Source organism: Eschrichtius robustus, chromosome 3, assembly GCF_028021215.1.
Source record: "Eschrichtius robustus isolate mEscRob2 chromosome 3, mEscRob2.pri, whole genome shotgun sequence".
NCBI classification, from domain to species: domain Eukaryota; kingdom Metazoa; phylum Chordata; class Mammalia; order Artiodactyla; family Eschrichtiidae; genus Eschrichtius; species Eschrichtius robustus.
Window position 1 is genome coordinate 46111895 of NC_090826.1, and position 20477 is coordinate 46132371.

Below are 20477 nucleotides of genomic sequence, written 5' to 3' on the forward strand. Positions count from 1 at the left end.
GGGTAGGACCTGAGATTCTGTGGGTCACAGCTGGGCTTGGCACTTACTTGGGCTTCAGTTTCCTCATCTATTTTTTTTTTTTATTGAATTTGTTAAAATATTGCTTCTGTTTTATGCTTTGGTTTTTTGGCTATGAGGCCCCCCCTCAACCAGGGATTGAACCCGTACCCCTTGCATTGGAAGGCGAAGTCTTAACCACTGGACCGCCAGGGAAGTCCCAGTTTCCTCATCTTTGAAATGAGGATAATAATGTACCTCTTTCAGAGGTTTGTTGTATGGATAAAATTTGAATTAGTACTTGTAAAGTGCTTAGACGAGTATCTGATACTTAATAAGCACTTTATAAATGTTAGCGGTGACTTATCATCACCACAATTGGCATTGGCCATGAAAATTGGAACCCCTATGCCTGTCCCTCCTGTCATTTTTCTCACGCAGGCAGGTTTCCCCACCTCTGTTCACAGTGTGATGAGAGAAAGCAGGCGAGAGAGATAGGATGGCAGTTTGGCTCCCCTTCCTCATCCCACCCCATCCAGGGGACTGCTAGGCACGTCCCACCTCTGCTGCCTGGCGAGTGAGACAAGCTGGGCCCTGGGCAGAAACTCCTCCTCTAACTCATGAGTTTGAGGACTTTCTCTGCTGGTTCTCCAGCTGGCAGCTGTTCCAGCCCCGGTCTGGATCAGCCAGCTGGTCAGTGACCGCCCAGAGCCCTCCCGGTCAGTAGAGCTGATGACGGATGAGCACCCAGCAGAGATGCAGCTACTGATGTCATCTGAAGAATGAGGAGCCCAAGGAAGGGGCTCTTATAGGATGAAATAGGAGCAAATCCCCAGGCTTGACTGCTGTAGGGCTCACTAGGCCTCCCTGAAGAGTGAGGGGGAATCTTTCCAGAATGAAGGAGAATCTGAGGCAAAACTTGAATAAGCTGGCCCACCAGCTGAATTAATTCTTTGCTCCATCCCTCTCTCCCAGCCCCCTCCTTCGGGTCCAAGGTTATGTTAACATGGAATTGTTGGCCAAAAGGAAGCTGGGCATAAGGGCATCCAGAGAGCCCCTGGGGGTCTGAGACCCTGGGCTGGAAGGTTGTGGCCACTCTTGGAGTTGGGGTCTTATGGTGGGTGGCCCTGGGGTCTCTGGGACTGCCAGATCTGGGAGACCCTGCTGTGAGCTGACCGCCTCGTCTGTTCCCCAGGGCCTGGCCTCCGTGTTCTCCAACCGTGCATCCCGGAAGTCGGCCTCACACACTGGGAACAACATGGCAGAGGGCGAGGGCTACCGGAACCCCACGGAGGTGCAGATGAGCCAGCTGGTGCTGCCCTGCCACACCAACCAGCGCGGCGAGCTGAGCGTCGGGCAACTGCTCAAGTGGATTGACACCACCGCCTGCCTGTCCGGTGAGGCCACGCCCGGCACAGCTGCCCTCCCAGCCCCGGCACCACACACCCAGAGGAGGGGCCCCAGTTTTCAGAGATGGTTGCCGTCCCCGGGTGCCACCCTCCTCCCTCATCCCAGCCTTTGCTCAGGCTGCTCCACCTGCCTGCGATGCCCTCTTCAAGTTCTGCATGCTCTGCTCGGGCCCAGCCTCTTGCCCGGAGGCCCCCAGAGCTCTGAGTACTATAACCTAAGGTCCCTGCTCTGACACAGCACGGCCTTCAATGTGGCTGCTCCGGGACTGGCTGTGAGCAAAGCCTGTGGCATTGAGTAGAGTTGAGTGGAGCTGGATTGAGCTCATTTCGTTGCCTTGGGTGCCCCAGTATTCTCCAGCCCACAGAGAGTTCACAGTCTGATGGGGGGGCCAGACAGGAGACTGACTGCCTCCCGGCACTGTCTGATGGGAGCTGGGAAAGGGAGGTGGAAGCAGGGCTCTGGGAGAACAGACCAGAGGCTCTGCCCCAGCCCTGGGGGCAGAGAAGGGATTCTAGAAGGACTAAGACCTGGGAGCACAGTCCTCAGAGAAAGAATGACTCAGGCAAGGAGATAGAGGTGGGTGAGGTTGACTGGACAGGGGTACGGGCACTCTAGGAGGTCAGGAAGTAGAATAGCATGGTGTGATCATTCATTCATTCGACAGGTGCTTGACAGCTGCTTATTGAGTATCTCCTGCGTGCCAGGCGCTGCTCCAGGACTGGGGCACAGCAGTGAACAAGACAGGCAAAAATCCTTGCCCTCAAGTGACATGCAGTCTAGCAGGAGGGAGAGGCACTAGACAGACAAAACCCAGATATGTAAGACAGGGTCAGGGTGTCGTAATCACGGTGAGGAAAGTAAAGAAGGGTGGGAGCACGGGCGAGGAGGCAGGCCTTAGCTAGGCGGTCTGACGTTTGATCAGAGGCCTGGGTCACGGGGAGGCTGCTAACACGTGCTTTCTTCTCCTGACGCCAGCGGAGAGGCATGCTGGCTGCCCCTGCGTCACAGCCTCCATGGACGATATCTATTTTGAGCACACCATTAGGTAAGTGGCCCCTCCTGCCCTTCCTTCTGGTCTCCCCACCACGAGCCCAGAGCCCTTCCCCCATCTACTGCCTGCTCAGCCTGTGTGCTGCCTGGAACCTGCCTCAGCTGACTGAGGGCCTCTGCAGATGGAGAGGGGGCAGCCTTTGGTGAGCAGTGACCTGTCTGCAAGGTCTCTGGGACAGCGGTGGGCTAGAAGCTGCCCTGTGGCTGGCAGCTCCCTCAGCCAGGCTTGGAGTTGGGTGCTGCTGAGGCAGCATCATGGGGTGCTGTGTGACTTTGGGGAAGGCAGTCTCTTTCTCTGGTCCTCAGTTTTCTTATCTTCAAAATGGAAGGGGTTAGACTTGATCAGTGAATGCCTTTTTGAGCTTGGACGTTCTCTGTGGGTCATTGGTCATCAGACTGTAGGGAGGTCCCTAGATAAGGTGCCTTGGCAGAGCCTGACCCAGAAGTTTGGACCATTCAGCCTCTGCTCATGTACCCCCAGGGATGAGGAACTCATTACCTCCTGTTTTTTTGGGTTTTCGGGTTTTTTTTTTTTTTTTAACTGTCTGTACTGGTTAGAAGACTCTTCATTACACTGTGCTGAGCTTTGTCTCTGCACAGCTTTGCTGGGACCCAGGGAGCATGCTGAGCCCTCTGCCCAGGACAGGCTGCAGGGCTGCATACAGTGCTTTGGCCTCCAGGTCTGCTCTTAAACTATCAATGCCTAGGACATCAAGTGCCAAGGACTTATTTAGGACTTCCTGGTGCCCCATGAGTTGTGGTTAGGGGAAAAGTTTGGCTGGTCCCTGTATTCACTTATTTAGTCATTCATCACTGCTTGTGGACCAGGGCCCATGCTGGGTTTGGGGTCCACAAAGTCAACTGGAACATAGTCCCTGTGCCCCAGGAGCTCCCAGACTGCAGGGAGGCAGATATAGAAACATAATTTCAATTCAAAGCAGTGAATTCCAGGCTAATAATGATCTCTGCATATGGGTGCTTTGTAATACTCTTTCTAAATATCTTTTATTTTAGAATAGTTTTTGATTTACAAAAACACTGTAGATGGTACAGAGTTCCCATATACCCCATGCCGAGATTCCCTATTATTAACATCTTACATTCGTATGGTACTTCTGTCACAATGAGCCAATATTGATGCGTTACTTGTAATGTCTTTTTAATTAACTTAAGTCCTCAGAACAACCCTATGAGGTCGTGGCTATTAGTACCCTCATTTTACAGGTGAGGAAACGGAGGCCCAGAGAAGTGAAGTAACTTGCTTAGAGTCATACAGCTGGTGGAGAACCCAGGATATACTACGAGCCAGGCAGTCTGGCCCCAGAGCCCTTGTTCTTAACAAACAGGCCTCATTGCCTATATGTCTGGGTGTGGGTATAGTGAGTGGCACAGAGAGTAGTCAAGGGTGGCTTCCTGGAGGAGATGTTTGAGCTGGCTCCAGTACTGTGTGTAGTGACAATTTGTAGGCCAGTGGAGCCGTGTCTGGGCCAGCTCTGGGTCTCTGTTGCCAACATGGGATCTGGCACTTGGAGGAGCAAGGGATAGAGAAGGCTGGGGTGGGGTGTGTACATGATGGATGGGCATGCTGCGGGACCCAGTGGAGTAGAGGTGAGTCTGGGCAGAGGAGGGTGTGGGTGGGAGGAAAAGCTGGAGAGGATCCTGGGAAGGTGGGCAAGCTGGAGAGGGGCCTGGAGCATGACTGGTGGCCAGGAAAGGCCTGGCCATACCTGAGGAAAGCTGGGGAAGGTTTTTTTGTTTGTTTTTGCTTTTGCCATTTAAAAATATCTCAAAGGACTTCCCTTGTGACGCAGTGGTTAAGAATGCGCCTGCCAATGCAGGGGACACGGGTTTGCGCCCTGGTCCGGGAAGATCCCACATGCCGCGGAGCAACTAAGCCCATGCGCCACAACTACTGAGCCTGTGCTCTAGAACCTGCGTGCCACAACTACTGAAGCCTGCACGCCTAGAGCCTGTGCTCCGCAACAAGATGAGCCACTTCAATGAGAAGCCTGCGCGCCACAACCAAGAGTAACCCCTATTCACCGCAACTAGAGAAAGCCCACACGCCACAATGAAAACCCAACGTGGCCAAAAAATAATAAATAAATAAATTAAATTAAATTAAATTCTAAAAAAAATTTTTTAAATATCTCAAAATGTATCTCTAATGGATAAGAACTTTTAAAAACATAATTTCAATACCACTACCACACCTAAAGAAAATGAACAATTTCTCACTAACATCAAATATCCAGTCGGCATTCAGTTGCCCACAATGTCTCATGAATTTGTTTTTATTTTGTTTTGCTTTACAGTTATTTTTGTTGCTCAAGTCAGGATGCAAATCAGGTTGCAATTGGTTGCTAGGTCTCTTAAGTCTTTTATTTTTTTTTTTTTTGGCCATGCCTTGCGGGATCTTAGTTCCCTGACCAGGGATCGAACCCAGGCCCCGGCAGTGAAAGTGCCGAGTCCTAACCACTGGACCACCAGGGACTTCCCTCTTAAGTCTTTTTTTAACCCGTAGGTCCTACATCTCCCTGCAACACCCTCTCCATCTACCCCCTCCTCCCCCCTCCCTCTCCCTCCCTATCTGTTTTCCCTTGAAGTTTGTTTGTTTGTTTTTTTAAATAAATAGATTTATTTATTTATTTTTGGCTGTGTTGGCTCTTCGTTGCTGTGCACGGGCTTTCTCTAGTTGCGGCGAGCGGGGGCTACTCTTTGTTGCGGTGCACGGGCTTCTCATTGCGGTGGCTTCTCTTGTTGCGGAGCACGGGCTCTAGGCACACGGGGTTCAGTAGTTGTGGCTCGCGGGCTCTAGGGCACAGGCTCAGTAGTTGTGATGCACGGGCTTAGTTGCTACGTGGCATGTGGGATCTTCCCAGAACAGGGCTCGAACCTATGTCCACTGAATTGGCAGGCGGATTCTTAACCACTGCGCTACCAGGGAAGTCCCAAGAAGGTATTTTTTAATTAAAGTATGTATATTGCTTTTTAGACATATTGCAATTGCATACTTAATACACTACAGTATAGTGTAAACATATCTTTTATATGCACCAGGAAACCAAAAAAATTGTGTGACTCGCTTTAATGCGATATTTGCTTTATTGCCATGGTCTGGAACCAAATCCATAGTATCACTGTTGTATGAACTATTTGAAAGTAAGTTGCAGACATCATGACACTTCATCCCTCCATATGTCAGCATGCATCTCCTAAAAATGATAGTCCCCTATCTGACTATTAGAACTACTAAAAAAATAATAATAATAACAGAAATGAACAAGTCAGGACTTCCCTGGTGGCGCAGTGGTTAAGAATCTGCCTGCCAATGCAGGGGACACAGGTTGGAGCTCTGGTCCAGGAAGATCCCACATGCCACGGAGCAACTAAGCCCGTGCGCCACAGCTACTGAAGCCCACGTGCCTAGAGCCCGTGCTCCACAACAAAGAGAAGCCACCACAAGGAGAAGCCCATGCACCACAACGAAGAGTAGTAGCTCCGCTGGACGCAACTGGAGGAAGCCTGCGCGCTGCACTGAAGACCCAACACAGCCAAAAATAAATAATTAAATAATTAAATAATTAAAAAAAAAAAAGTCAGCACAGGGCAGCAAAGTGGCTCCCTCAGGGATTCTGATGTTCATCTGGACCTGGGAGTCATTCTAGAGGGACAGCTGCAGCTGGAAAGAGCAGGGCTAGGGTGGTCAGTAGAATCAGTCTAGAATCCTGGCTCTATCCATCTTTAGCTGGGTGACCTTAGGCAAATGGCTTACCCTCTCTGATGCTCAGTCCCCCCTAAACCTACCTGTCAAACTTGTTCTGAGGTTCAAATGAGGTCGTACACAGTGCCTGGCACATAGTAGGTATTCTTTTTTTTAAAAAATTAATTAATTAATTAATTAATTTATGGCTGTGTTGGGTCTTCGTTTCTGTGGGAGGGCTTTCTCTACTTGCGGCAAGTGGGGGCCACTCTTCATCGCGGTGCGCGGGCCTCTCACTATCGCGGCCTCTCTTGTTGCGGAGCACAGGCTCCAGACGCGCAGGCTCAGCAATTGTGGCTCACGGGCCTAGTCGCTCCACGGCATGTGGGATCTTCCCAGACCAGGGCTCGAACCCGTGTCCCCTGCATTGGCAGGCAGATTCTCAACCACTGCGCCACCAGGGAAGCCCAGTAGGTATTCTTTAAATGTTTTTATTTCCCTTCCTACCCTATGTTTATAGTATCTTGTGCTTAGTAGGCATTCAATAATTGTGGAATTCATTAATTCAGTAGGCCACTATTCATGGTCTACCTTGTGCCATGTGCAAGGACTTGAAGATTCAGTGGTGAGCAAAACAGACATGATCCTTGCCCCAGCAGAGCTTAAGGACTGTGGGGGAGACAGAGGTCAATCTGTTGGAAGAAGTGTTAGGAGGGTGAACCTTATGGGGCTCTGGGAGGGCAGGGAGAGCTTTCCTTAGGAAGGACTGTTGAGCTGAGAGCAAAGAGAAGCTTGAGCATTCATTGGACAAGGGGGAGCGGGGGAAAGGGGGAGATGAATGACATCATGCCACTTCTCTTGCCCCAGCTTCCCCACCTGTAGAATGAGGTGCTAACACTGTCTTGCCAGCTTGCTTTGAGGACTCAGTGACGTGGTAGATGTGAATACGCTCCGTATGCCATGATGTTCTCCTGCCAGTTCCTATCAGCAGAGACCCCTGTTCTCTCCCTCTGTCCCCTCTTGGAAGGCCTACATCCTGCTTTTCTCTCCTCAGTGTTGGACAAGTGGTGAATATCAAGGCCAAGGTGAACCGGGCCTTCAACTCCAGTATGGAGGTGAGCAGGTGGGTGGGTGGGTTTCTACCTCCTCTTCATTCTCAGCCACCAGCTTGGGCACACTCACACTCACACTCACAGTGCCCTGATTGAGGCAGCAGAGTTCTGAAACAGCTGGCAGGGTTGGGGGAATCCTAGGGCAATGTCCAATATTCATAACACAGAAGGGAAAACTGAGGCTAGGGAGGGGAAGAGATTTGCCCCAGGTCACCAAGCCATGTAGATTCCAATGTGAGCCTTGACTTCCAGCCTCCTGGGTCTTCACACCTAGTCTCAGACCCTCTTTTCAGCAGCCAGGTGGTCTCAGGAATGCAAGGAAGATAGCCGCTGTGCCTGACCCTGAAGGCAGTGGTCTGGAGGAGGGCGCTGGACTTCCGTCCATTAGCTTACCTCCCACAGCCTCTGTCTGCACATCTGTAGAATGGGAACATGATTCCCTTGTGGCAGGGTTGTTGAAGGTTTAATGGGAGGACTCTTTGGGGATGCACAGGGCTCTGTGAGCTCTGGAAGAGGGCCTCATCATTCCCATTTTACAGATGAGGAAACTGAGGCCCAGAGAAAGGAAGTGACTTGCCCAAGGGGTCCCAGAGAGCCAGGGGCAGAATCAGAACCTACCCCAGGTCTCTAGCCCCCTGGACTTGGTAGGTGATACAGAAGCACCAGAGGCCAGGCCTGGGGTGGAACTTGCTGTCTCCACCTGCGGGGCCTCGGGTTGGTGAGCTCTGTTTCCTCCCTCCTCAGTTGTCCACCTTGCTCTTCCTCTCCAGGTGGGCATCCAGGTGGCCTCTGAGGACCTGTGCTCTGACAAGCAGTGGAGCGTGTGCAAGGCCTTGGCCACCTTTGTGGCCCACCGGGAGCTCTCCAAGGTAGGTGGCTACACCTGACAACCCGATGCTGCCGGACCACCTGGGTGCCTGTCTACGTGGTGATTCTGGGGGTTGGTGGAGAGGTAGAGGTGGAGGCACAGCAGGGAATCCCCAGAAGAAGGCCCACCCCGTGCTGTGGTTGAACCCCAGGCGCCTCCCTGCTCTGCTTTTCCCCACCTCTCCCTGTGCACCTCGCACCCCAGGATCCTCCAGTTCTCTCCATTGCCTCCCATGTCCTGCATCAACACCCCCCATCCACAGTGCCTTTGCTGAAGAATGGGGACGGGGACGCTGGAGGATGAAAGTGATGTATCAGTCAACAGGGAGGTGGAAGATGGGGACAAAGAGGGGACAAGACTTGTAACCATCCAGCAGCCCCAGGCGTGAGATGGCCGTTTGGGGGACAGGCTCTCATGCTATTTCAGGAAACTTGTCCTGAGCACCCCCCACCTCACCCCCTGCCACAGGTGAAGCTGAAGCAGATCACGCTGCGGACCGAGGAGGAGAAGACAGAGCACAGCGTGGCAGCCGAGCGCCGGCGCATGCGGCTGGTCTACACAGACACCATCAAGGACCTCCTGGCCAACTGCGTCATTCAGGATGGTGAGCGCCGTGCGTGGGGAGGGCAGCCCATGTCCTGCATGGCCCCCTCTGTCCTGGGCCCTTACTGAGCAGAGGGAGGAAGGGAGTCTCCTGGGGATGTCCGCCCACGGGTGGCCTCAGGCCTGGATGGCCCTCTTGCCTCAAGGTTCATTCAGGGAAAAGGGAGCGTTTGGACATCTCGCCCAGCTCCCAGGAGCCATGAAGATGGAGCTGGGACATACAGAAAACACTTTTAATCTGCTAAATGCATTTGGGTCTCTAGGAGTCAAGGTATCTGGGAAGGTAGTGTTGAGCTTGGCCTTGAACCCTAGGACTTTTAAAAAAGCAAATAGATAGGTAGCTAGCTAGGTAGGTAGATAGAGATAGGTGTAGGCATAGAGATAGAGTAAAAAGCAAGACTCTCTTCTACCCCAGAACCAAGGCTCCCTCCAGAGGCAGCTACTGTTCATCATTTGGGGACATCTTTCCAGAAGTATTCTCTGCATATTTAAGCATACTACCTACCAGTTTGCCCTCTCTTTTTACCCAAAAGTAAACATACAGTACATACTGTTCTGTATCTTGCTCCTTTCCCCTTAAAAGCATATCTTGGAAAGTGTCCTGTACCAGCACACAAAGGTCTACTTTGGACTGGGAGGATTTTGACAGGTGGAGAGGTGAGGCAGGGTTTTCTGACAGAGGGCACAGGCTGGGCAAAGGCCTAGAGGGGTGGCCTTGGATTTGTTCACTGATGTCCAGAACACTAGAATGCAGAGCCATCCTTGAAACCTAAAGGAGGCAATTTTAGGACCAACCAAGGGTAGTTCAGCTGCCCAGAGTGGAGAGAGAGCAGGCAGAAGTAGCAAACACCAGTGAAGGCAGTGAGCTGTGCTCTGAATTCCGTGTGCTGTAATTTATGCTGGGCCCGGAGGCCGTGGCTGAGCAGGCCCAGCTCTTCCTACAGTTGTCAAGGCCCGCTGGAACCATCCATCCCACTGCAGCCCCTGTAGATCCCTCCTGTCTTGACAGCCCTTCTACCCAAGCATCAGTCCAAATGCCTGAGCCTGGCATCCGGGCCCTTGGCTGACCACTCAGCCTCATCTGGTGCTGTCCCTTTACTTGCCCTCAGCTCCAGCTAAGCCAAGGCCTCGTTGCTCCCTGTGACTGTCCTGCCTGTCTGGTCTCCAGAACTTGGCTCAGGCCTTCAACCTCCCCTCCTCCCTGCCTGTGGCATCTCTGAGCAGCCTGCAAGCTGGGTGAAAGGCTACCTCTTTCACAGGCCTTCCCTGATGAGCTCTCTCCCCCCGGGAGATGGGAGATGCACGGCACCTCCTGGGTGCTGAATAAATAAAAGAATCTGTGTGGGGTGGACTGGTGGGCATGGGGGTCCTGGGCTGCCCATGGGGAGGGTCTCCCCTTGGGAATTTTCTCACCTCCCCGCCTCCCTCCTTCTGCACCTCTCTGGTCAGATCTGGAGAGCAGAGACTGTAGCTGCATGGTGCCAGCCGAGAAGACCCGAGTGGAGAGTGTGGAGCTGGTCCTGCCCCCGCACGCCAATCACCAAGGCAATACTTTCGGGGGCCAGATCATGGCCTGGATGGAGAACGTGGCCACCATTGCAGCCAGGTGAGGGCAGTGCCCTGCCTGTGCCTCCCCTCCTTTCTCCTCCTCCTTCCCTCGGCCAGCTCCCTCTGCGGGAGAAACCCCAGCTTGGTACTGGCATTCAAGGCTTCAGAAGCTTGGCTGTTCTTTCAGGGTAACCTGGGGCCTTCAGACCCAGAGAACCAGAGAGGAATGATTTTCTGTGAGCTCACCATTCCTTCCATGGTTCCCATCATGGCATGGGAAATGCCAAGCCCCCCCCAGCTGGCACCAGGGCCTCCCCTTGCCCTGGCCCTGCTCGCTTGCTTCCTGGATCTTAACACTTCTTGCAAATCAAGCCATTTGCCTTTCCCCTTCCCATCCTCCATGCTCCCATCCCCTATGCTCCCATCCCCTGCCTTCACTCCTGGCTGACTTCCCACCATGCCAACTCCAGTCTTCTTTGTCTGCTAAAATCCTGCCCATCTCCTCCATGAAGCCTCTTTGACTGTTCCCTTCCCCCTAGAGGTGGAAATAATTACTTCCTTTTCCTATAACCTCTGTGCCTGTCCGGGTCTTGTTCTGCTCCAAGTATCGGGGCTTTTTTTTATAGTTATGATAACTGACATTCACTAACTGACACTCTCATACCTCCATGACTTTGTACTTGCTGTTCGCTCTGCCATGAGTGCCCTCCCCAACCCACGTTCTCCTCAGCCAGGCAAATTCTTCCTCACCCTTTAGAGACCAGCTCCAATGGCCCCTCCTCTGTGTTTAACCTGTGGACACAGTACATAAGCAATGCTATTTTGGGCAGCCCAGGCTATGAGAATAATAAGATCTCAGAGGAGGGTCAGAGTGTGGATAGTCAGGGAAGGCTTTCTGGAGGAGGAGTACTTCATCTGGGCCTTGAATGACGAGTAGCATTGGGTAAGGCGAGGGCTTCCAGATAGTAGGAAGAGCAGGTGCTAGGGTGTAAAAGTTCGAAGGAAAAGGTTTACCGCGAGCCCTGCCCTTTCCTATGTCACCTCAAATTCAGCTTTTTTCCAGCTACGCACGTAGACCTCAGTATTCTAAGCTGTGATATTGGACTTTAGTTCTCTTCCTCTGGGCAGAGCTGTCACTGGGTTGGGTGGGAGTGGGTGGGCCAGAGGGTGGTACATGTGGTTCTGGGCTGGGTCTGGGGATGGGGGCAGCAGGAGAAGGCTGGCCCAAGCCAGTGGCTGAAGCACTGGAGGCATTTGTCCTGTCCCCCTGACCCCCCACCTCTTCCAGCCGGCTGTGCCATGCCCACCCTACGCTGAAGGCCATTGAGATGTTCCACTTCCGGGGCCCATCCCAGGTTGGGGACCGCCTGGTGCTGAAGGCCATCGTGAACAACGCTTTCAAGCACAGGTGTGGGGCTGGGATGGGTGAGATGGGGCCTCTTGGGGTTGAGGGCTCTTCCTGACCTAAGAAGGGACCTTACCACAAAACTGCAGGAACCGTTTCCCCTGTAGTTGAGGTCTATGAGATCTGAACTCTGCCTGGCTGCTGGGTCCCTTTACCATCACCAAGATTCAGCTCTGATGTTCCTTCTCTGGCCTCCCAAGCCCTGTGCCTGCTGCCGTCACAGGTCACACCATGTGCTTGGGGTGTCTCTGTCTCTCTCCCCGGCTCCTGTCTCTGGTCCTGCCACACTGTGGGTGCTCAGGTCACAGGGCCACCTCTTGCCAGTGTTCCCTTGTTTATCAAACCCTTTCCCACCCTTTTCCTAAAACAGCAGTTAGTTCCCAGAGCCCTTACCTTTGGAATGAATTCTGATACCCCCATGAAAGCTTTTTGGTGATTTCAAAGATTTGGTCATTTTCAACGATAGCATAGTTGTTAAAAGTGAGGGATCTGGAGCCAGGCTGCCTGGGTTCAAATTTGGTTCACGGCTTATCAGCTGTGTGACTTTGGGCAAGTTACTTAACCCCTCTGAGTCTCAGTTCTTTCACTTGTGAAATGGGGCTCACCACAACTACCTCATAGTTGTGAGGATTCAATGAGGGGTTACTAGTAGAATGCCAGAGAAAACGTTCAGTGAAGGTCAGCCATTCCTGCTGCTTATTATTATTTTTAAAATTATTATTATTATTTTACTATTCACAGTCTGACTAGCACACATTCTACTGTCATGCAGGGGGAAAGCCCTGAACTAGGAGCTGTGAGGCCTGGTTTCTAGTGCAGAATTCTCTTCCTGACTGTTGTGTGACCTTGGGCAAGTTAGTGCCCTGTTCTAGGTCTTGATTTCCCCATCTGCATAATGTCCACATTCTGGGATCATAGACCTTCCTAAGTGAGGGGGAATGGAGGTGGCTGCTATTTTATAATTCATAAAGACAGTCGGAGATACAGAAACAGCAGCAACGGAGCTGTCAGGAGCACGGCTATGGCTATTAAAGTGCTGGTGAATAGGTGTATGATGAACATTTTCTCAAATTAGGCTCTGCCCCTCCACCTCCTTTCTTATGTCTTTCCATCACCCTTTGCAGTTTACGTGACGTATTTTATATAGATGTTTGTTGCCCCATCCCCTATCTGTTAGCCCATGAGGACCTGGACTGGACCGGTTTATTCATTTCTGTGACCCCAGTGACAAGCACGGGGCCAGGGGCGCAGTGGGCACTCTGTAAACATTGTTGAAAGGGAACAGTTCTGGGTTTCCTGCCCATCGGACTCTGATCTGGGCTGTGGGAGGAACTGCAGGAGTACGTGTGTGCATCTGTGCATGTGTGCGTGTGTGTTGGGGAGGGGGTGGCCTCAGGAAGGTCTGTCCAGCTGAGACCAGCCCTCCATCCCCCTCAGCATGGAGGTGGGCGTGTGTGTGGAGGCCTACCGCCAGGAGGCCGAGACCCAGCGGCGGCACATCAACAGCGCCTTCATGACCTTTGTGGTCCTGGATGCAGATAACCAGCCTCAGATCCTGCCCTGGATTCGGCCCCAGCCTGGGGTGAGTGCCCTACCGCCAGCCCCCCTCCCTCTCTGCCCAGGGTGGTAGGACTGGGGAGTGGACCCAGCTCTGTCCTTCTGCTGGGGCATAGCCAGCCCCGAGTGCCCTGGTCTAACCCGCCCCCGGGGATGCTCCCTGTGCAAGGAAGGCACCCTGTGCTTCCTGGAAGAACTCAGACCACGTGCCGGGCGTTAAGAGGCATTCATGAGCCTGCAGAGCTGTAAGAGCACTGGCTTTGGGGTCAGAGGTGGGTTGGAACCCCACCTTGGCCACGTTCTAGTGGGTGCCCTCTGCGAGCTTTCACTCCCCATCTGTAAAGAGGGTGTATCTGCAGTTCCTGCCTCTCAGGGCTGTTGGGGAGATACTGACCTTGCTGCGGGCTGAGTAAGTGGCGACTGCTCTGACCACGGTGACAGGGGAGCAAAAAGCGTAGGAATGAGAGTCAGGGACCTGGGTTCAAGGCTGGCTCTAAACAATGTTCCCTTGTGCCTCCTTTGGACCAGGCTCGGGCTTGCTTCTGGGGAGCCAGGGAGTGACCTTGGAGAGGTTGCTCCTTCTCTCCAGGAAGGTCACCCACCCTGCCCGCCCACCTCACAAGACTGAGCATGGGCTGAGAAGACCCCCGCTCCAGAGCTGGGCGTTCGGCAGTCAAGATGGGTGGTGGCCGGAGGAGCAGGGAGCCTGGCAGGCGGTGGGACAGTGGACAGTCCACGAGGCCCTTTCAGGCCTTTGCCACTTAATGTTCACGAGTGGGGAGACATTAGAAGTAGTGGTTCAGAGGGTGGGCTCTGGGTCAGGCCATCTGGGTTCTGTTCCTGGCCCCACTCCTTAGCCCTGTGACCTTGGCTGAGCCACTTAGCCTTTCCGTGCCTCAGTTTCCTCCTCTGTAAAATGGGGATAGTACTGGGAGTTCCCTGGTGGCCTAGTGGTTAGGATTCTGGGCTTTCACTGCCGTGGCCCGGGTTCAGTCCCTGGTGGGGGAACTGAGATCCTGCAAGCTGCACGGTGCAGGCAATTAAAATAATAAAATGAAATGAAATGAAATAAAATAATTGGAGATAGTACTAGTGCCAACCTCAGAGGGTTGTCATAATGCTTAGATGCAGCTTTGCATGGAAGACACTTCAGAAGCATGCCTGCCCATAGCAAGTGCTCAATAAATGTGGGTTCTTAGCGTTGTAAGTGCCCTTTGGGGATCCCCTTTTATGGAGGAGGAAGCAGGTACAGCGAGGGCAGATGGTGTACCCAAAGTCACTCAGGGAGCCTCAGGGGAAGCTGGGGCTGGAGCTCAGTGACCGGGCACTGTCCTGTGCAGGCTGCCCCATTGAGATCTGAACTTCACTTTAGGGCTGCAGGGAGGGTCTCCTTGGGCCCTTTGGGGAAGGGGGCAGGCAGTAATGGGGGTGGGGGCAAGCTGTTTGTCCCTCCTGCACCACAGTCTGTCTCTGCTCCTCTCCCCAGGATGGCGAACGGCGGTACCGAGAGGCCAGTGCCAGGAAGAAGATCCGCCTGGACAGGAAAGTGGGGGCCAGGCGGTGGGAGTGGACACGGCTCTAGGGCTTCCCTGTCTGCTCCCTGGCCCTGGGAACTTGTGCTTCTTCGGTGCTGCCCCTGGGCTGGGCCTTTACATCCAGGCAGCCTCTGGTCTTGGCCTCGTGACACAGTGGTCTTACTGGCCCCTTGTACAGGCGAGGACACTGAGGACAGAGGGATTAGGTGGCCATGGGCACTCAGATAGGAATGATGGGCAGAATGAGAATTTGAACCTGGCCAGGTGTGGCCAATTTTACTTCCTGTGTTCCTCCCATTGACTCTGATGCCCGTTTGGCAGATGAAGAAAGAAAGGCTCTGAGAGGAGATGCAATTGCTTAAGAAGCAAATCCAGGTGTGAATGACTCTGCTGTGAAAGCACTTTACAAACTTGAAAGAGCTGTCAACGCACCAGGATTCACCATCCGATGTTAATAAGAAAAATGTGCATAAATGGAGGGTTTACCATATGCCAAGCACTGTTCTCCCTGTGATGACCCCATGAGGAGGCAGGTGTGACCACTGATCCCATTTTACAGCTGAGGACACTGAGGCATAAGAGTGAGGTCGCTTTAGCCAGAGTGAAGTCGCTCAGCAAGGGTGTTGGGGGTCTGCACCTTTCCCCCAGCCCGTCCCCGCCTCTGAGTGTGTATGTCCTCAGCTGCTGTTTTCTGTGTGCCCATCCAGTCTCCCTGGCCAGACAGGAGTCTCTCCCAGGCCGCTGGGCTGAGCACAGGGCCTGGCACACAGTAAGCCAGCAGCGAAGTCTGTGGGCTCCCAAGGGACCAAGGTTGTTGTCTTCCCTCTCTCCCAGGAAGTACATCGTGTCCTGTAAGCAGGCGGAGATGCCCCTCTCTGTCCCCTGGGACCCTAGCAACCAGGTAAGGCCTTCTGCTCTGAGCCGACCGTTCTCAGGCCTGTCGGGATCCCCGATCCTCCCCTCTTGTGAGCGGGTTTGGAGGTAGGCCCAGAGGGGACGGGATACTGCTGCTGCAAGACTGGCACAGGTAGCCAAGGGCTTTCCTGTGTCCCCTTGCTTGGCAGGAGGGAGCTGGGGCCCCAAGAGGAGTAGGCGTCTGCCAAGCCCCGGCCTCCTTTCCCAAAGCCAAGGGCTCCTTCCTTCACGTCCAGTTTCCTCTCCCCGCCCCAGCGCAGCCCGGCACGGAGCCCCCGAGGAAGGCGGAAGTTGAGGCTTCTCTGTGTGCTCTGTCCAGGTGTACCTGAGCTACAACAACGTCTCCTCCCTGAAGATGCTCGTGGCCAGGGACAACTGGGTGCTGTCCTCAGAGATCAGCCAGGTAGCTGACCCCACCCTCCCAACTGTCCTTCCTCCTCGGAGCCACCAGAGGCGGCTGACCGCGAGCCACAAAAACCCTCTCAAAGCACTCCGGTCAAAGGGAGATTCCCTAAAAGGAGCTGGATGAGGTCATGAAACCAGCCCAGTTATAGAAGCAAACCTGCCCCCCAGGGCCTGGAGTGGGGGTCCCCCACTCCGTATCCTCTCCTGCCCACCCACCTTCTTGCCCCCCATTTCATCCTCCCCCACTGTGTCCTCCCTCTCTCTGCTCCTTCTACAGTGAGGCGCTGCTGGGATGGGGGCCTGGGGCAAGCGCGGGCTGAGGGAGGACTTGAGCTCTGCCACTTTTGACTTTGACTTTAGGGGGCTGGATGGGCACCTGGCTCTGAGGATTCATTCTGTTGTTGTGTCGGCCCCTGCTTCTTTACCTTCTTTTAAAAATTTTTTTCCACATTTAAAAAATTGGGGTATAATTTACATGTAGTAAAATTTCCCCTTTTTAGTGTACAATTCTACTAGTTTGGAAAACACATAAAGTTACAAAATCACTACCATAATCAAGATACAGAACATTTCCATAATCCCCCCAGTTTCTCTCATTCCCCATTGTGGTCAAGCCTCTTCCCACCCCCAACCCCAGGAGACCACGGATCAGTTTTCTGTCCCTTTAGTTTTGTCTATTCTGAGAATGTCCAATACGGGGAGTCATACAGTATATAACCTTTCAATCTGACTTCTTTCTCTTGGCACAAGGCCTTCACTCGTGTTGAGTGCTTGTTTGAGTTTGTTCCATTTCGTAGTGAGTACCATTCCATCCTGGGCTTATGCATGCAGTCACTGCTCCTTCAGACACCTTCCCATCCACTAGGGCTGAATCTCCCATTTTCATGGGAATGCGACCGAGGCTCAGAGAGGTTGAGTCGCTTGCTCACAGTTACACAGCAATCAGTCGCAGCCCTGAGCTTCCAGCCCCGGTCCCCAGCATAGGCTGAGGAGGAGGCGCGGGAACGAGGCTGCCCTCTGGCCCATGCAGGTCCGCCTGTACACTCTAGAGGAGGACAAGTTCCTCTCCTTCCACATGGAGATGCTGGTGCACGTGGACGCCGCCCAGGCCTTCCTGCTGCTCTCAGACCTCCGTCGGAGGCCCGAATGGGACAAGCACTACCGGTGAGGGCAGCGGGGTGGGGCGGGGAGGTGGGCCCTCAGGTGTCTCCTCCTGAGCTGTCCCCCCACTGTGCTCAGCCCCTGCCGGCCTTTAGCAGGCAGGATGGGGGTGGGGCACTTGGTTATGTGTTAGGTGAGCGTCAGAGTCAAGGGTAGTCTGAGCCCTCAGGGAAGGGAGTGAGCCTGGAATTGGAGTCAGGGGCCTGGGTTTAAGTCTTGTTCCTGGCCTAACTAACTGTGTGACCATGGACAAGTCATGTCTTTTCGGGGCCTCAGTTTCCCTCCTCTTAAAATGGGTACTTGAGGTGTGGGTTGTAGATTTGCACCCAGGGATAGATCAGTGATTTTCAAAGTGTGTTCTGTGGAGTTCTGCCTTCCCAGAGGGGGCTCAGGGACTGCTTGGGGTGGTAGTTGGAAGTGGAGGGGGTGGGTGGGAACCCCTCGGGTGGGAACCCCTCCCAGACTCAGGGTAACTCAGAGAACGGCCAATTTGCTGAATTTACCAAGTTTGCCAGTTCTTCGTTTGGATATGTACATGAATGTATATGAATGTTATTTTTTAATGTAGTGAGTTACTGAATATAAATGTTATTCCCATAAATGCATTTGTTCCCCAAATTTATTGATTCTCCATGTAAGTTTTTGCTTAGGAAAATAGCCAGAATTTCAGTGTTTAATATGGGAATGTTAAAGTTGAAACTGGTATTTTTTCAAATCCCTTTCAAGTCATTTTCTGTTATGCCAACACCCTCCTTTGGGGGTTCTTTGATCATTTCTCCAATGGCTTATTAAGAGGAGCCTATATTCCTGAGTGTATCCATAAGGAGGATCTGTGTATCCGGAAATTCAGTAAGCAGGTCATTTGGTGAGTTGATGTTTGACAAATTGGCCTTCCCCTACCTTCCCCCATCTCTGTTCACCAAAGCAGGCGGGCTTGTAGCTGTTCACACACAGGCTTTCTGCATAAGGTTTCTTTGCAAAAAAGGGCTGCGTTGCTTTAAAAAGCCCTGGTCTAGGTTGGCCCCAGGCCTGCTGGCCATGCCATCCTGGAAGCCTGAGAGGTGATTTGGTGGTGGATGTTGGGGAGAAGGGGTTGGGCATGTGGTAGGAAGGCTTCTTGGAGGAAGCGGGCTGGTGTGGGCCTTGAAGGCCCAATCAGATCTTGATGCTTGATGGGATTGGGGGGCGTGTCCTGAGGGGAAGGGAGGCCCTAGCAGCTTTCCTCCACCCTGCCCACAGCTGCCTTGTTCCTGAGGCAGCTTCCAGGGTAGGTGGGAGAGCGGGGAAAAGATGGCAGGTCTGGACATGGCTGTGCGTGTCTCTGCGTGGATGTCCTTTTGTGTGTGTGCGTGTTGGTGTAAGCCTACGTGTGTCTACCTGGGCACATGCGTGCAGTGTGCCCGGGCCTGAGGGGCACAGCTCTGGTGCCCAACAGCCCAAGCACGTCCCACACCTGCTTCCTTATTAGCTCTGTGGCCGAAGGTGAGTTATTTCTCTGAGTCTCAGCCCCCTCATCTATAAAATGGGGATACTAAGAGTACCAACTGCATGCGCTGACGTGGGGTTAAGTGAAATAGGACCCATAACGCTCTTAGAACAGTGTCTGGCACACAGTGGGCGCTCACTAAATATTCAGTACAACTACTAAAGCATCACACATCTGTGTAGTGTGTGTGCATCGGTGGGTGTCTATCTGTGTATGTGTGCACATGTGTGCCCACGGGTGTGTGTTCATTTGCTTGTGTATGTGTCTGTGTGCCCGTGTGTGTGTTTATCTTGCCAGCCTTTTCTGCCCTCCTGTGGTCCCTGCTGAGCAGTGTTGGGGGTGAAATATCCCCCAAGCATCTGCTCAGGGCAGCTGAAGCACGGGAGGGCCTGGGTCAGACCTGCTCTCACACGAGGAGCTGGTGTGACGCCCGTGGGTTTTGTACAGGAGCGTGGAGCTAGTGCAGCAGGTGGACGAGGATGATGCCATCTACCACATCGTCAGCCCCGCCCTCGGCGGTGACCCCAAGCCCCAGGATTTTGTGATCCTGGCCTCTCGGCGGAAGCCTTGTGACAACAGGTGCGTGCCTGCCTTCTGGGGTGGGAGGTGGGCAGGGCTCATCTTCCTCCCCAGGGAGGGGACATCAGCCTAGAGTCAGCCCTCTGCTTCCTACTGGCCGCAGTGGTCTTGCTGTGGGTAGGATGGAGGACATGGGGATGCATGGCCCCTCTAGTCACTCATGCTCTAAAGCGGGGTGGTCTCTGTCCCTGGGGTAGTGAGGGCGCCTTGCCCCAGGCCACAGACAGGCCAGTTCTCACATGGCCAACTCCTTGGCATCCGGCCTCTGAAGGCCCCGTGTTGCCTGAAGGGTGGTGAGGCTGTCAGCTGTGCCATGGTGGGGATGCCGGATAGACGGCATCACTTCTGCTAGAGACAGGCAAAAAGATGAAGCACAAAAACCCCAAAGCGCAACACTGCTTCCTGAGTGTCTGCAGTGGAGGGGCTTTTCCAGAAAGTCCACGGTGCAGTCACGCTGGCTCCTGGTGAGTTCAGAGCTGCTAACCCACAGGCATCTCCTTTTTCCAGCTTGGCCCAGAGCCAGGCTCTGCGTGCCTCAGACTCTGGATCAGTGCCAGAGGAGGGCTCTGGAACCAGGCCCTCACCCTCTCCTGTGTCCCCTCCACACCCTTCCTCCATTCCAGGGACCCCTATGTCATTGCGATGAGGTCAGTTACGCTGCCCACGCACCTCGAGACCTCGGAGTACAGGCGTGGGGAGACCATCTGCTCAGGCTTCTGCTTCTGGCACGAGGGGGACCAGTTGACCAAGGTGAGGCTGGGTGTCTCCTTTCCCCCTCCCACCCAGATTCACCCCAAAGCCACACCTGTGTCCAGAGCTCAGCACTGTCCAGCTCAGACAGTTCCAGACCCAGGCTCCCCTGCCCGTCAGCAGTCTCTCTCTTCCAGCTCAGGAGAGCCTAAGCGTGTCAGGCGCTGAAAATGAGCCTTCATTAAGACCTAATCTGTGCTAAGTCCGAGGCCACTGCAGGGTCTTGGAAAAAGCACTGGACACAGAGGGCAGAAGCCCTGGGCTCTGATCTAAAATTCTATCTCCTCATTTACTTACTGTCTAGGAAGGCTTTATATGGCTCTCAGGGCCCATAAAACTCAGCAGGGCAGTCAGTGTTAACTAAAGCGTAGGGGAGAAGGCTGAGGGTGGCTG

General features: G+C 53.5%; 1 protein-coding gene and 1 non-coding gene across 2 annotated transcripts in view; one reads left to right on the forward strand and one right to left on the reverse strand.

Annotated features, from left to right (window-relative positions):
* Positions 1-20477, forward strand: part of ACOT11 (acyl-CoA thioesterase 11) — a 51990-nt gene that overhangs the window by 28411 nt on the left and 3102 nt on the right. The window contains 14 exon segments of the mRNA XM_068539958.1: positions 1193-1394; positions 2383-2452; positions 7215-7275; positions 8043-8141; positions 8609-8744; positions 10193-10349; positions 11580-11699; positions 13134-13278; positions 14740-14799; positions 15627-15689; positions 16023-16106; positions 17139-17272; positions 19203-19334; positions 19958-20084. Coding sequence (XP_068396059.1) covers positions 1193-1394; positions 2383-2452; positions 7215-7275; positions 8043-8141; positions 8609-8744; positions 10193-10349; positions 11580-11699; positions 13134-13278; positions 14740-14799; positions 15627-15689; positions 16023-16106; positions 17139-17272; positions 19203-19334; positions 19958-20084 — 1590 coding nt within the window.
* On the reverse strand, positions 4879-4950 carry TRNAE-UUC (transfer RNA glutamic acid (anticodon UUC)). The gene has a single exon. It is a non-coding gene; the product is annotated as a tRNA-Glu (tRNA).